At 39.0% G+C, this 16,273-nt stretch overlaps 1 protein-coding gene across 1 annotated transcript in view; it reads left to right on the top strand.

Annotated features, from left to right (window-relative positions):
- nfkb2 (nuclear factor of kappa light polypeptide gene enhancer in B-cells 2 (p49/p100)) overlaps window positions 1-16,273 on the top strand; it is a 30,910-nt gene that overhangs the window by 9,575 nt on the left and 5,062 nt on the right. Inside the window, exons 5-18 of the mRNA XM_079280689.1 lie at window positions 2,381-2,479; window positions 7,062-7,213; window positions 7,753-7,865; window positions 10,096-10,254; window positions 10,456-10,560; window positions 10,677-10,765; window positions 12,120-12,258; window positions 12,425-12,535; window positions 12,762-12,950; window positions 13,049-13,190; window positions 13,350-13,464; window positions 13,844-14,051; window positions 14,142-14,311; window positions 14,818-14,920. Coding sequence (XP_079136815.1) covers window positions 2,381-2,479; window positions 7,062-7,213; window positions 7,753-7,865; window positions 10,096-10,254; window positions 10,456-10,560; window positions 10,677-10,765; window positions 12,120-12,258; window positions 12,425-12,535; window positions 12,762-12,950; window positions 13,049-13,190; window positions 13,350-13,464; window positions 13,844-14,051; window positions 14,142-14,311; window positions 14,818-14,920 — 1,894 coding nt within the window. The remainder of the gene's footprint in view (window positions 1-2,380; window positions 2,480-7,061; window positions 7,214-7,752; window positions 7,866-10,095; window positions 10,255-10,455; window positions 10,561-10,676; window positions 10,766-12,119; window positions 12,259-12,424; window positions 12,536-12,761; window positions 12,951-13,048; window positions 13,191-13,349; window positions 13,465-13,843; window positions 14,052-14,141; window positions 14,312-14,817; window positions 14,921-16,273) is intronic.

Genomic DNA, 16,273 nt, shown 5'->3' with positions numbered 1-16,273 from the left:
CCTTTAATTAGTGAGGTGTTGGCATTTAGTTTCTAGTTTCTACACTAAGTTTAGCTGCATTAAGATCAACAAATATAAAGCAAGTAAAATCAGGTTAAAGGTTCAGACATTAAAAAATAGACTTTTCTTTCATAAAGGTGTCCCACAGGGATCAACATTAGGCCCCCTGCTACTTATATTTATTCTACAACTGGGGACTGACACGTCCACTTCTATGCTGATGATACCATCATCAGGCCTCATTTATGGATTAAAATGTGTTTATGACTCTTAAAAGACACAATGTCTGCATTTCATGAAGGAAAAGATGAAACTGTATTGATTACTGAGGGGAAATTTAAAATATACATACAATATTCAAATAACGAAACCGTAGACTGTTTAAATGAACAGTTCAAACATTAATATTTAAATATCAACCGTACAGTATATAAGTGACTAATGAGCACAATATACATAGAAATATAGAACCAGTTTATTTAATATTACATTACAGTCATTTAGCAAAAACTTTTATCCAAAGTGACTTACTATTCAGATTCTATCACACCGTAGGCACAGCTACATTAAGTGTCTTGCTCAAGGACACATCGACATGCATCTAGTGGAGCCGGGGATCGAACCGCCGACCCTCTGATTGAAGGACGGCCCTGCTCTCCACTCAGCCACAGTCACCCACTACTATAAGATACGCACACTACACGTGCAAATACAACACAATAAAGTATATTTGACAGTGGTTAAAGTTAACGTGTTATTATCGCGTTATTAGCGCGTTATTATCGTATTAATGCATTAATTAATTAACGCCGACAAATATTTTATTTGTTTTTTTTAAATTATTAAGCGGACATTTTTAACACAAGAACCGGCAGCGAGCGGTGAACAGCTGTTTGTGTGGCGGCTCTTCCGTCTCTTCCTGTTTCCTTCACCTACATTCCCCTGGGTCCTAAGTCCCTCCATGTATAGCTTCTCATCACCCTCTATGTACCAACGTACATTTATAACAAATACCACACATATTACGTAATCAGCGTTGCATATGTGTCTGACCAAAATACCAAAAAAATAAATGATTAATTTAAATGATTGTTTTAGAGTTTTTAAAGTGTTTTGTTTGTCATATGTATAATAAGCATAATTTAGTTAAACATTTTAATCGTTGCCCAGCACTAATATGTAATGGATAAATGATAATACAAAAGCACAATAAAAACAATATGTATCTATACAGTAGTATTATACAGCGATATAAGTAGTATAATGCAATGTAAATAAATACTGGTCTGCAGGACTCAGTGGTGGTTCCCCTGTTCACTGTTGGTCCACATGTTACTGGAACAGTCACTTCCATGAATCCAGGGTTTTCCCAACAGTCATAAAGCATCATGGGACTCAGTAGATGAGCACAAACAGGCTGCAGGAAGTCAGGGAATTTCTGCAGCTGAAAGTCATGTGACTTTGGGGACGCTGAGTCCGTATGCAAATCAGTTCTGTCAAAAGAAGAACCAGGTTTATGCAATCAGTGGATGTACAAATACAATGACTCAACGTCAACATGTGAGATGTATAACGGCCCTTTGCTTTCGACCAAATGTTCCCTCCTTTAAGACCAAACTCAAGACATTTATTATTATTATTATTCATATTTAGTACATTATCACTGGCTTTTAGTTGCCCCAAGTGGTTTTCAATATTTTACTACTTTCTTTTAATTTGTATAAACTGATCTCATGAGTTGTAATCTCTCTGATTTAATTTTGTGCATATATTTATTGTTTTGTTGCTTTTGTTCTCGGTAATTACTCACTGTTGTGCCGTTCACTTTAACTTGTACGTTACTATAAACGAGGGATGTAAATATAAACTTGACTTGTTTGAAATTGAATGAAATTGATCAAATATGAAGAGAGAAATCAGGTGAGACTATAATCAGAAATAATATCAGCCAATGTTCCGCTCTAAGCAACTCAACTAACCGTGTAAAACAGTGTACTAAATGTTTAAGATGTTTGAATCGCGAGTAGAACATTTCAAATTAAATTTATAAATAATATAACGATGTGAAAAGTTGAATCAAGTTCCCAACGCAACATACGGTAAAAGTTCATAAGAACGATAATACTACTACTCATGATCATGAATTAGTTTAGAAACTGACAATGAAAAGAAAGATTGTAATGTTCAGAAGTACAGCATTATTTGGATGAGAGCAACAAAGGAAAGACATTTAAAGAAATGTTTATTTATGACTGATTCAAATCAAGAACAGAAAGAAATACTCTTCCTCTAAAGAAACTTACAGTATTTTCAAAATAAAAGTCAAGCCTGAGCTGCAAAGTAGGAGACATCAACTCAAAGTAAAACTGTTTGTTCCCAGAGGGGCTTTCGTTTCCGTTATGAGTGTGAGGGTCCGTCCCACGGGGGGCTCCCAGGGGCCTCCAGCGAGAAGAACCGGAGAACATACCCAACCGTGAAGGTGGGAAACACTCAACAGCTACACTCATGTTCTACCTGATATATCTTTATACAGTTTACATTAAGAAGTAAAACATACCTCACAGTTTACATTAAGAAGTAAAACATACCTCACAGTTTACATTAAGAAGTAAAACATAACTCAGTTTACATTAAGAAGTAAAACATACCTCAGTTTATATTAAGAAGTAAAACATACCTCATAGTTTATATTAAGAAGTAAAACATACCGCACAGTTTACATAAAGTAAACATACCTCAGTTTACATTAAGAAGTAAAACATACCTCACAGTTTACATAAAGTAAACATACCTCACAGTTTACATTAAGAAGTCAAACATACCACAGTTTACATTAAGAAGTAAAACATACCACAGTTTACATTAAGAAGTAAAACATACCTCACAGTTTACATTAAGAAGTAAAACATACCTCACAGTTTACATTAAGAAGTAAAACATACCTCAGTTTACATTAAGAAGTAAAACATACCTCACAGTTTACATTAAGAAGTAAAACATAACTCAGTTTACATTAAGAAGTAAAACATACCTCATAGTTTATATTAAGAAGTAAAACATACCTCATAGTTTATATTAAGAAGTAAAACATACCGCACAGTTTACATAAAGTAAACATACCTCACAGTTTACATTAAGAAGTAAAACATACCTCATAGTTTATATTAAGAAGTAAAACATACCTCACAGTTTACATAAAGTAAACATACCTCACAGTTTACATTAAGAAGTAAAACATACCTCATAGTTTATATTAAGAAGTAAAACATACCTCACAGTTTATATTAAGAAGTAAAACATACCTCAGTTTATATTAAGAAGTAAAACATACCTCACAGTTTATATTAAGAAGTAAAACATACCTCTCAGTTTATATTAAGAAGTAAAACATACCTCATAGTTTATATTAAGAAGTAAAACATACCTCATAGTTTATATTAAGAAGTAAAACATACCTCACAGTTTATATTAAGAAGTAAAACATACCTCACAGTTTATATTAAGAAGTAAAACATACCTCATAGTTTATATTAAGAAGTAAAACATACCTCATAGTTTATATTAAGAAGTAAAACATACCTCACAGTTTATATTAAGAAGTAAAACATACCTCATAGTTTATATTAAGAAGTAAAACATACCTCATAGTTTATATTAAGAAGTAAAACATACCTCATAGTTTATATTAAGAAGTAAAACATACCTCACAGTTTACATAAAGTAAACATACCTCACAGTTTACATTAAGAAGTAAAACATACCTCATAGTTTATATTAAGAAGTAAAACATACCGTACAGTTTACATAAAGTAAACATACCTCACAGTTTACATTAAGAAGTAAAACATACCTCATAGTTTATATTAAGAAGTAAAACATACCGTACAGTTTACATAAAGTAAACATACCTCACAGTTTACATTAAGAAGTAAAACATACCTCATAGTTTATATTAAGAAGTAAAACATACCTCACAGTTTACATAAAGTAAACATACCTCACAGTTTACATTAAGAAGTAAAACATACCTCATAGTTTATATTAAGAAGTAAAACATACCTCACAGTTTACATAAAGTAAACATACCTCACAGTTTACATTAAGAAGTAAAACATACCTCATAGTTTATATTAAGAAGTAAAACATACCTCACAGTTTATATTAAGAAGTAAAACATACCTCACAGTTTATATTAAGAAGTAAAACATACCTCACAGTTTACATAAAGTAAACATACCTCACAGTTTACATTAAGAAGTAAAACATACCTCATAGTTTATATTAAGAAGTAAAACATACCTCACAGTTTACATAAAGTAAACATACCTCACAGTTTACATTAAGAAGTAAAACATACCTCACAGTTTACATAAAGTAAACATACCTCACAGTTTACATTAAGAAGTAAAACATACCTCACAGTTTATATTAAGAAGTAAAACATACCTCACAGTTTACATAAAGTAAACATACCTCACAGTTTACATTAAGAAGTAAAACATACCTCATAGTTTATATTAAGAAGTAAAACATACCTCACAGTTTACATAAAGTAAACATACCTCACAGTTTATATTAAGAAGTAAAACATACCTCACAGTTTACATAAAGTAAACATACCTCACAGTTTACATTAAGAAGTAAAACATACCTCACAGTTTATATTAAGAAGTAAAACATACCTCACAGTTTATATTAAGAAGTAAAACATACCTCACAGTTTACATTAAGAAGTAAAACATACCTCACAGTTTATATTAAGAAGTAAAACATACCTCACAGTTTACATTAAGAAGTAAAACATACCTCACAGTTTATATTAAGAAGTAAAACATACCTCACAGTTTATATTAAGAAGTAAAACATACCTCACAGTTTATATTAAGAAGTAAAACATACCTCACAGTTTACATAAAGTAAACATACCTCACAGTTTACATTAAGAAGTAAAACATACCTCATAGTTTATATTAAGAAGTAAAACATACCTCACAGTTTACATTAAGAAGTAAAACATACCTCACAGTTTACATTAAGAAGTAAAACATACCTCACAGTTTATATTAAGAAGTAAAACATACCTCACAGTTTATATTAAGAAGTAAAACATACCTCACAGTTTATATTAAGAAGTAAAACATACCTCACAGTTTATATTAAGAAGTAAAACATACCTCACAGTTTACATAAAGTAAACATACCTCACAGTTTACATTAAGAAGTAAAACATACCTCACAGTTTACATTAAGAAGTAAAACATACCTCACAGTTTACATTAAGAAGTAAAACATACCTCACAGTTTACATTAAGAAGTAAAACATACCTCACAGTTTACATTAAGAAGTAAAACATACCTCACAGTTTATATTAAGAAGTAAAACATACCTCATAGTTTATATTAAGAAGTAAAACATACCACACAGTTTACATAAAGTAAACATACCTCAGTTTATATTAAGAAGTAAAACATACCTCACAGTTTACATTAAGAAGTAAAACATACCTCACAGTTTACATTAAGAAGTAAAACATACCTCACAGTTTACATTAAGAAGTAAAACATACCTCACAGTTTATATTAAGAAGTAAAACATACCTCACAGTTTATATTAAGAAGTAAAACATACCTCACAGTTTATATTAAGAAGTAAAACATACCTCAGTTTACATTAAGAAGTAAAACATACCTCATAGTTTATATTAAGAAGTAAAACATACCTCACAGTTTACATTAAGAAGTAAAACATACCTCACAGTTTACATTAAGAAGTAAAACATACCTCACAGTTTACATTAAGAAGTAAAACATACCTCATAGTTTATATTAAGAAGTAAAACATACCTCACAGTTTACATAAAGTAAACATACCTCACAGTTTACATTAAGAAGTAAAACATACCTCATAGTTTATATTAAGAAGTAAAACATACCTCACAGTTTACATTAAGAAGTAAAACATACCTCACAGTTTACATTAAGAAGTAAAACATACCTCACAGTTTACATTAAGAAGTAAAACATACCTCATAGTTTATATTAAGAAGTAAAACATACCTCACAGTTTACATAAAGTAAACATACCTCACAGTTTACATTAAGAAGTAAAACATACCTCATAGTTTATATTAAGAAGTAAAACATACCTCACAGTTTACATAAAGTAAACATACCTCACAGTTTACATTAAGAAGTAAAACATACCTCACAGTTTACATTAAGAAGTAAAACATACCTCACAGTTTACATTGAGAAGTAAAACATACCTCACAGTTTACATTAAGAAGTAAAACATACCTCACAGTTTATATTAAGAAGTAAAACATACCTCATAGTTTATATTAAGAAGTAAAACATACCTCACAGTTTACATAAAGTAAACATACCTCACAGTTTACATTAAGAAGTAAAACATACCTCATAGTTTATATTAAGAAGTAAAACATACCACAGTTTACATTAAGAAGTAAAACATACCTCACAGTTTACATTAAGAAGTAAAACATACCTCACAGTTTACATTAAGAAGTAAAACATACCTCAGTTTACATTAAGAAGTAAAACATACCTCACAGTTTACATTAAGAAGTAAAACATACCTCATAGTTTATATTAAGAAGTAAAACATACCTCAGTTTACATTAAGAAGTAAAACATACCTCACAGTTTACATTAAGAAGTAAAACATACCTCACAGTTTACATTAAGAAGTAAAACATACCTCACAGTTTACATTAAGAAGTAAAACATACCTCACAGTTTACATTAAGAAGTAAAACATACCTCAGTTTATATTAAGAAGTAAAACATACCTCAGTTTATATTAAGAAGTAAAACATACCTCAGTTTACATTAAGAAGTAAAACATACCTCACAGTTTACATTAAGAAGTAAAACATACCTCACAGTTTACATTAAGAAGTAAAACATACCTCACAGTTTACATTAAGAAGTAAAACATACCTCACAGTTTACATTAAGAAGTAAACATACCTCACAGTTTTCATATCGTTTTTTAAACTTCTGCAGCAGCACAGTAATGCTCGGTGTCTCTGTCTCAGATCAATAACTACGTGGGACACGCCCGGGTGGAGGTCCAGCTGGTGTCCCACACGGATCCTCCTCGTGTTCACGCTCACAGTCTGGTGGGACGTCACTGCACCGAGAACGGAACCTGCACGCTCGACATCGGGCCCAACGACCTCACCGCCTCGTGAGTATCCAATCACGTCTCTGCATTTTACCAACACTTAGACTTGATCACAACAAAACAAAGACTGTGACTTTCACACACTATACTGTGACTTGTACACACTATACTGTGACTTGTACACACTATACTGTGACTTGTACACACTATACTGTGACTTGTACACACTATACTGTGACTTTCACACACTATACTGTGACTTGTACACACTATACTGTGACTTGTACACACTATACTGTGACTTGTACACACTATACTGTGACTTATACACGCTATACTGTGACCTGTACACGCTATACGGTGACTTGTACACACTATACTGTGACCTGTACACGCTATACGGTGACTTGTACACACTATACTGTGACTTTTTAATGTTGTTCATGACATCAAACAAAGTCAAACTGTCAGGTGTTGAAAACATAATGATAAACGTACAAAATATATAAAGACATACAGTATGTGTGAAATGAGAAAATATATTTTACTGTTGTAAAATAGTGAAATATTCTGATGTTGGTTGGTGATGTCACTTCCTGTAGATTCAGTAACCTGGGGATCCTCCATGTGACCAAGAAAGGTGTGGTGGAGGTTCTGGGCCGGAGGCTGAGGGATGAGAGGAAGAGACAGAAAGCAGCTCACTGTCACCTCACAGGTAGACTCACCTGAAACAATACACTGTCACCTCACAGGTAGATTCACCTGAAACAATACACTGTCACCTCACAGGTAGATTCACCTGAAACAATACACTGTCACCTCACAGGTAGATTCACCTGAAACAATACACTGTCACCTCACAGGTAAACTCACCTGAAACAATACACTGTCACCTCACAGGTAGATTCACCTGAAACAATACACTGTCACCTCACAGGTAGACTCACCTGAAACAATACACTGTCACCTCACAGGTAGATTCACCTGAAACAATACACTGTCACCTCACAGGTAAACTCACCTGAAACAATACACTGTCACCTCACAGGTAGATTCACCTGAAACAATACACTGTCACCTCACAGGTAGATTCACCTGAAACAATACACTGTCACCTCACAGGTAAACTCACCTGAAACAATACACTGTCACCTCACAGGTAGATTCACCTGAAACAATACACTGTCACCTCACAGGTAAACTCACCTGAAACAATACACTGTCACCTCACAGGTAAACTCATCTGAAACAATACACTGTCACCTCACAGGTAGATTCACCTCACACAATACACTGTCACCTCACAGGTAGATTCACCTGAAACAATACACTGTCACCTCACAGGTAGACTCACCTGAAACAATACACTGTCACCTCACAGGTAGATTCACCTGAAACAATACACTGTCACCTCACAGGTAAACTCACCTGAAACAATACACTGTCACCTCACAGGTAGATTCACCTGAAACAATACACTGTCACCTCACAGGTAGATTCACCTGAAACAATACACTGTCACCTCACAGGTAGACTCACCTGAAACAATACACTGTCACCTCACAGGTAGATTCACCTGAAACAATACACTGTCACCTCACAGGTAGATTCACCTCACACAATACACTGTCACCTCACAGGTAGACTCACCTGAAACAATACACTGTCACCTCACAGGTAAACTCACCTGAAACAATACACTGTCACCTCACAGGTAGACTCACCTGAAACAATACACTGTCACCTCACAGGTAGATTCACCTGAAACAATACACTGTCACCTCACAGGTAGACTCACCTGAAACAATACACTGTCACCTCACAGGTAGACTCACCTGAAACAATACACTGTCACCTCACAGGTAGACTCACCTGAAACAATACACTGTCACCTCACAGGTAGATTCACCTGAAACAATACACTGTCACCTCACAGGTAGACTCACCTGAAACAATACACTGTCACCTCACAGGTAGATTCACCTGAAACAATACACTGTCACCTCACAGGTAGATTCACCTGAAACAATACACTGTCACCTCACAGGTAGATTCACCTGAAACAATACACTGTCACCTCACAGGTAGATTCACCTCACACAATACACTGTCACCTCACAGGTAGACTCACCTGAAACAATACACTGTCACCTCACAGGTAGATTCACCTGAAACAATACACTGTCACCTCACAGGTAGATTCACCTCACACAATACACTGTCACCTCACAGGTAGATTCACCTGAAACAATACACTGTCACCTCACAGGTAGACTCACCTGAAACAATACACTGTCACCTCACAGGTAAACTCACCTGAAACAATACACTGTCACCTCACAGGTAGACTCACCTGAAACAATACACTGTCACCTCACAGGTAGATTCACCTGAAACAATACACTGTCACCTCACAGGTAGATTCACCTGAAACAATACACTGTCACCTCACAGGTAGACTCACCTGAAACAATACACTGTCACCTCACAGGTAGATTCACCTGAAACAATACACTGTCACCTCACAGGTAGATTCACCTGAAACAATACACTGTCACCTCACAGGTAGATTCACCTGAAACAATACACTGTCACCTCACAGGTAGACTCACCTGAAACAATACACTGTCACCTCACAGGTAGACTCACCTGAAACAATACACTGTCACCTCACAGACATGAATGGTTTTAGTTCGACCATTTTTCTCGTGTAATTTCATTGATGCGTTTTGTTCTTGGAATCTTTGCACCAACAATAAATCAAAAACACAACAAAGACCATTTCAACAGCTTCGACTTTCTTTGTAAAATCACAATTAAGACCAGCTACACTCATCAGGATGTAGAAGCGAAACATAAAACAATCAGATATGAAACTAAACCTCCCGGACTGTCTGAGGTGTCCACGGAGGGTTTCTGACGCTCTGCTGTCTGTGTTTCTTCAGATTCAGAAGAAAGCGGCATCCTGAAGGAGGCCAAGGAGCTGGGGAAGGTGATGGACCTGAACATCGTCAGGTTAAAGTTCACCGCCTACCTCCAGGACAGCAACGGAGGGTTCACCAGAGGGCTGAAACCCGTCGTCTCCAACCCCATCTACGACAGCAGTGAGTCCAAACATCACACAATCTGACTGTTCACTCAAAGAGCTGCAACCAATTAGTGCCAACGCTTAGAAACCGACGCTTTGAGACACTTTTAGTGACAATTCATACAAATTTGAATGCAGTACTTCCACTAAACTCTGACTACTTCACTGCTGGTACCAACACTCCACACTCCATTGATGAATCATGTTTTCTATGCAGAGTCACCAAACGCCTCCAACCTGAAAATCTCTCGGATGGATAAGACGTGCGGTACGGTGCTCGGAGGAGACGAGATCTTCCTGCTGTGTGACAAAGTCCAGAAAGGTGAAAACATTTGACTTTAGCAAACGTGTAAATCAGACGAAATGATTGGTGGACGGTGGACAGAGGGTTGAGGACTTTATTATAACGGGAGTTTTCCTCTCTGCTGCACACTACAGATGACATTGAGATCCGTTTTTACGAGGAGGATGACGAGGGAGGCTGGGAGGCGTTCGGTGACTTCTCACCTACCGACGTTCACAAACAGGTACGGAGTTTTACTGTTTTACTCTGTGAGATGGGATCTTCCTGTAGATGTTTGGAGAGCTTCCTTTAGATGTTTGGGATCTTCCTGTAGATGTTTGGGATCTTCCTGTAGATGTTTGGGGATCTTCCTGTAGCTGTTTGGGGATCTTCCTGTAGATGTTTGGGATCTTCCTGTAGATGTTTGGGATCTTCCTGTAGATGTTTGGGATCTTCCTGTAGATGTTTGGGATCTTCCTGTAGATGTTTGGGATCTTCCTGTAGATGTTTGGGATCTTCCTGTAGATGTTTGGGATCTTCCTGTAGATGTTTGGGATCTTCCTTTAGATGTCTGGGATCTTCCTGTAGATGTCTGGGATCTTCCTGTAGATGTTTGGGATCTTCCTGTAGATGTTTGGGATCTTCCTGTAGATGTTTGGGATCTTCCTGTAGATGTTTGGGATCTTCCTGTAGATGTTTGGGATCTTCCTGTAGATGTTTGGGATCTTCCTGTAGATGTTTGGGATCTTCCTGTAGATGTTTGGGATCTTCCTGTAGATGTTTGGGATCTTCCTGTAGATGTTTGGGATCTTCCTGTAGATGTTTGGGATCTTCCTGTAGATGTTTGGGATCTTCCTGTAGATGTTTGGGATCTTCCTGTAGATGTTTGGGATCTTCCTTTAGATGTTTGGGATCTTCCTGTAGATGTTTGGGATCTTCCTTTAGATGTCTGGGATCTTCCTGTAGATGTCTGGGATCTTCCTGTAGATGTTTGGGATCTTCCTTTAGATGTTTGGGATCTTCCTGTAGATGTTTGGGATCTTCCTGTAGATGTTTGGGATCTTCCTGTAGATGTTTGGGATCTTTCTGTAGATGTTTGGGATCTTCCTGTAGATGTTTGGGATCTTCCTTTAGATGTTTGGGATCTTCCTGTAGATGTTTGGGATCTTCCTGTAGATGTTTGGGATCTTCCTGTAGATGTTTGGGATCTTCCTGTAGATGTTTGGGATCTTCCTGTAGATGTTTGGGATCTTCCTGTAGATGTTTGGGATCTTCCTGTAGATGTTTGGGATCTTCCTGTAGATGTTTGGGATCTTCCTGTAGATGTTTGGGATCTTCCTGTAGATGTTTGGGATCTTCCTGTAGATGTCTGGGATCTTCCTTTAGATGTTTGGGATCTTCCTGTAGATGTTTGGGATCTTCCTGTAGATGTTTGGGATCTTCCTGTAGATGTTTGGGATCTTCCTGTAGATGTTTGGGATCTTCCTGTAGATGTTTGGGATCTTCCAGTAGATGTTTGGGATCCAGGTTCCCATGTGTTGTTTGTGTCATCAGTGTAAATCTCATTCAGACAAACGAAGTGTTTATCGTCTCCTCAGTACGCCATCGTGTTCAAAACGCCGCCCTATCACAGCGCAGAGATCGAGAGGCCCGTCACCGTCTTCCTGCAGCTGAAGAGGAAAAAGGCCGGCGACAGCAGTGACCCCAAACAGTTCACCTACATACCGCAGGTCCAAGGTCAGCCATGAACATCAGATGAACAGATGCACTTCCAGTGTGAGGTGTTGAGTACGAGCTGATAGGAGGAGGTTTATCATTCCTCACCTACTCACTCATAGAGGAATGTTTCGGACATGTTTTCAGGGTTTCCACTTCTGCTTTTATCATCACCGCTCTCTTTCAGACAAAGAGGAGGTGCTGAGGAAGAAGCAGAAGCCACTGCCTCACTATGAATCCTGGCGAGGAGGAGGAAGGGGTGGAGGAGCTGGTGGATTTGGAGGAGGAGCTGGAGGAGGTAGTAATTCAATTTAAGATATAAGCAATTTCCTTCAAATTAGGGAATTATACGTATTCCTCATCTGGGTAAAACACTTCATTTAGCTTCTTGGGGTCTTCCTTTTAGATGTTTGGATTCTTCCTTTAATGTTTGGGATCAAGCTTTAGCTGTTTAGCAGCTAACCATAACATTCTTATACTTGGCAAATTGGAAGTTCACTGTGGACTTTGTTTCACTTTTGCAGGATTCCAGTTCAACCAGCAGATGAATGGAGGAGGAGGAGGAGGAGGAGTTTTCTTCACTGAAGGCTTCACAGGCTTCGGTGGAGCGGGAGGGGCTCAGATGTCAGGCTCCAACCCTCAGACAGGAGTTCCCCAGCAACAGACAGGCGGACAGACTGGCTCGCCAGTACAACAGCAGCTGTTTCAGCTCGGTAAGCTACAAAGTCCTGCTCCGATTCTTTGCAGACGATGTGACGCTGCTTGTGTTGAAGGTCTAGTTATTATTTAATCTTCTGCTTTGTGTTTCTAGCCGCCGCCCTCCACAGCAGAGCCTCTCAGAGCGCCCGACAGATGGCTGCTGCCCTGCTGCAGTACTGCAGCACCGGGGACGCTCGGGTCCTTCTGGCAATCCAGAGACACCTCTGTGGCGTCCAGGACGGCAACGGAGACACGTGAGATTTTTACTTCATTTGTTTTTACTTTTATTTTTCTACAGACTGATCCAACATCAGAAAGACAAACATGTTTAAATTGATTCTTAGTGTTGCAAGTTTGATCATCTTCAAGATTTGCTCAAGGTTGGATGTTCTGATGCATTTGTTCTCCCACAGCCCTTTGCACCTGGCCATCATCCACCAGCAGACAGGTGTGATCCAGCAACTGATTCACACGCTGCTCAGCAGCCAGCAGCAACATATCCTCAACACAGCCAACCACCTCCGACAGGTTAGCATCATCAACGCTAACCACGAGAACTCATCTCAGTAAAGCTCACCACCTCCGACAGACGGATAACAATGAACCGAACATAATAATCTGCCACATTCACTGCAACTAATTCACCATAATACAGCCAACACAGCTTATTATATCAGAAATGTAGTCTCTCAACACGGTAATTCATTTAACTGTGACACCACAGTGAAGCTAACAGGTAGCTAACTCCCTGCTAGCTCCTTGCTAACAAACTCATATGATGAACCACAACAGCTGCCTAACTGTTTCCATCGAAGCAAAGTTAACCACCTCCAACTAGCTACCTCTAAGGTAACTCGACGCAGGTGAATCCCAGGTGACGAGTAAGAACCCTCCATCTCCCCTGCAGACTCCTCTCCACCTGGCGGTGATCACCCGGCAGGTGAAGGTGGTGGAGGTGCTGCTGAGGGCGGGGGCCGACCCCAGCCTGCTGGACAAAGACGGCCGCAGTCCCGTCCACCTGGCGGCGCTGGCCGGAGACACGGCCACGCTCCGCCCCCTGCTGGCTCACCTGGGAGAACGCCACGCCCACCTGGTCAACACCCCCGACTACCACGGTGAGAGGGCGATTGCCTCAATGCTTTATATAATCATAACTGTGAAATATTTACTAGTAACTGTATATTGACCTCTCGCATCTCTCTCAGGTCTCCATCCTCTCCACCTCTCCGTGAGGAGGGACGGCGAGCGCTGCCTCCGCCTCCTAGTGGAGGGCGGAGCCAAAATCAATGCACCTGAGCAGAAGAGTGGAAACACCGCCCTCCACCTGGCCGTGAGGGAAAACCTGTTCAAGGTGGCCTGCACTCTCATCACAGAGGTACCACACGCACGCACGCACACACACACACACACACACAACACACGCACACACACACGCCACACACACACGCACGCACACACACACCACACGCCACACACGCACCACACCCACACGCAACACACGCACCACACCCACACGCAACACACGCAACACACGCACACACACCCACACGCCACACACACCCACACACACACACACACGCACACACACACAACACACGCACACGCCCCCACACACCACACGCCACACACACACCACACGCCACACACACACCACACACACACACACACACGCACACACACGCACCACACCCACACGCAACACACGCACCACACGCACACGCACACACACGCCACACACACACGCCACACACACCACACGCCACACGCCACACACACACACACACACGCACACCACACACGCCACACACACACGCCACACACACACACACACACACACGCGCTCCTCGTGACATCACAGTGTGCCTCTCTGTTGGTCTGCAGTTGAAGGCGGACGTTAACGCGAGCACCTTTGGGGGAAACACACCTCTCCACCTGGCTGCCGGTCTGGGCTCCCCGACGCTCTGCTCGATGCTCGTGGCTGCAGGTGAGAGGAGATCAAAACATCTGTTCAGTCGTCATCACCTCATCTCATCATCTTCAGCAAAACAAACGATAAAAACATCTGTTCAGTCGTCATCACCTCATCTCATCATCTTCAGCAAAACAAACGATAAAAACAACCAAATGACACGGAACAAGCTTTCTAGCACGTCCACTGAGTTCCACACAGTAAAGGTACTAATACCACGCAGTAAGAATACTCTGTTACAGTAGAAGTACTAATACCACGCAGTAAGAATACTCTGTTACAGTAGAAGTACTAATACCACGCAGTAAGAATACTCTGTTACAGTAGAAGTACTAATACCACGCAGTAAGAATACTCTGTTACAGTAGAAGTACTTATACCACGCAGTAAGAATACTCTGTTACAGTAGAAGTACTAATACCACGCAGTAAGAATACTCTGTTACAGTAGAAGTACTTATACCACGCAGTAAGAATACTCTGTTACAGTAGAAGTACTTATACCACGCAGTAAGAATACTCTGTTACAGTAGAAGTACTTATACCACGCAGTAAGAATACTCTGTTACAGTAGAAGTACTAATACCACGCAGTAAGAATACTCTGTAACAGTAGAAGTACTTATACCACGCAGTAAGAATACTCTGTAACAGTAGAAGTACTAATACCACACAGTAAGAATACTCTGTTACAGTAGAAGTACTTATACCACGCAGTAAGAATACTCTGTAACAGTAGAAGTACTAATACCACGCAGTAAGAATACTCTGTAACAGTAGAAGTACTAATACCACGCAGTAAGAATACTCTGTTACAGTAGAAGTACTAATACCACGCAGTAAGAATACTCTGTTACAGTAGAAGTACTAATACCACGCAGTAAGAATACTCTGTAACAGTAGAAGTACTTATACCACGCAGTAAGAATACTCTGTTACAGTAGAAGTACTAATACCACGCAGTAAGAATACTCTGTAACAGTAGAAGTACTAATACCACGCAGTAAGAATACTCTGTAACAGTAGAAGTACTAATACCACGCAGTAAGAATACTCTGTTACAGTAGAAGTACTAATACCACGCAGTAAGAATACTCTGTAACAGTAGAAGTACTAATACCACGCAGTAAGAATACTCTGTTACAGTAGAAGTACTAATACCACGCAGTAAGAATACTCTGTTACAGTAGAAGTACTAATACCACGCAGTAAGAATACTCTGTTACAGTAGAAGTACTAATACCACGCAGTAAGAATACTCTGTTACAGTAGAAGTACTAATACCACGCAGTAAGAATACTCTGTTACAGTAGAAGTACTAATACCACGCAGTAAGAATACTCTGTTACAGTAGAAGTACTAATACCACG

The sequence above is a fragment of the Melanostigma gelatinosum genome (genome assembly GCF_949748355.1).
Source record: "Melanostigma gelatinosum genome assembly, chromosome: 12".
In the NCBI taxonomy this organism is placed as follows: domain Eukaryota; kingdom Metazoa; phylum Chordata; class Actinopteri; order Perciformes; family Zoarcidae; genus Melanostigma; species Melanostigma gelatinosum.
Note: the sequence above shows the minus strand (reverse complement) of the source record. Positions and strands in the feature narration are given on the sequence as shown.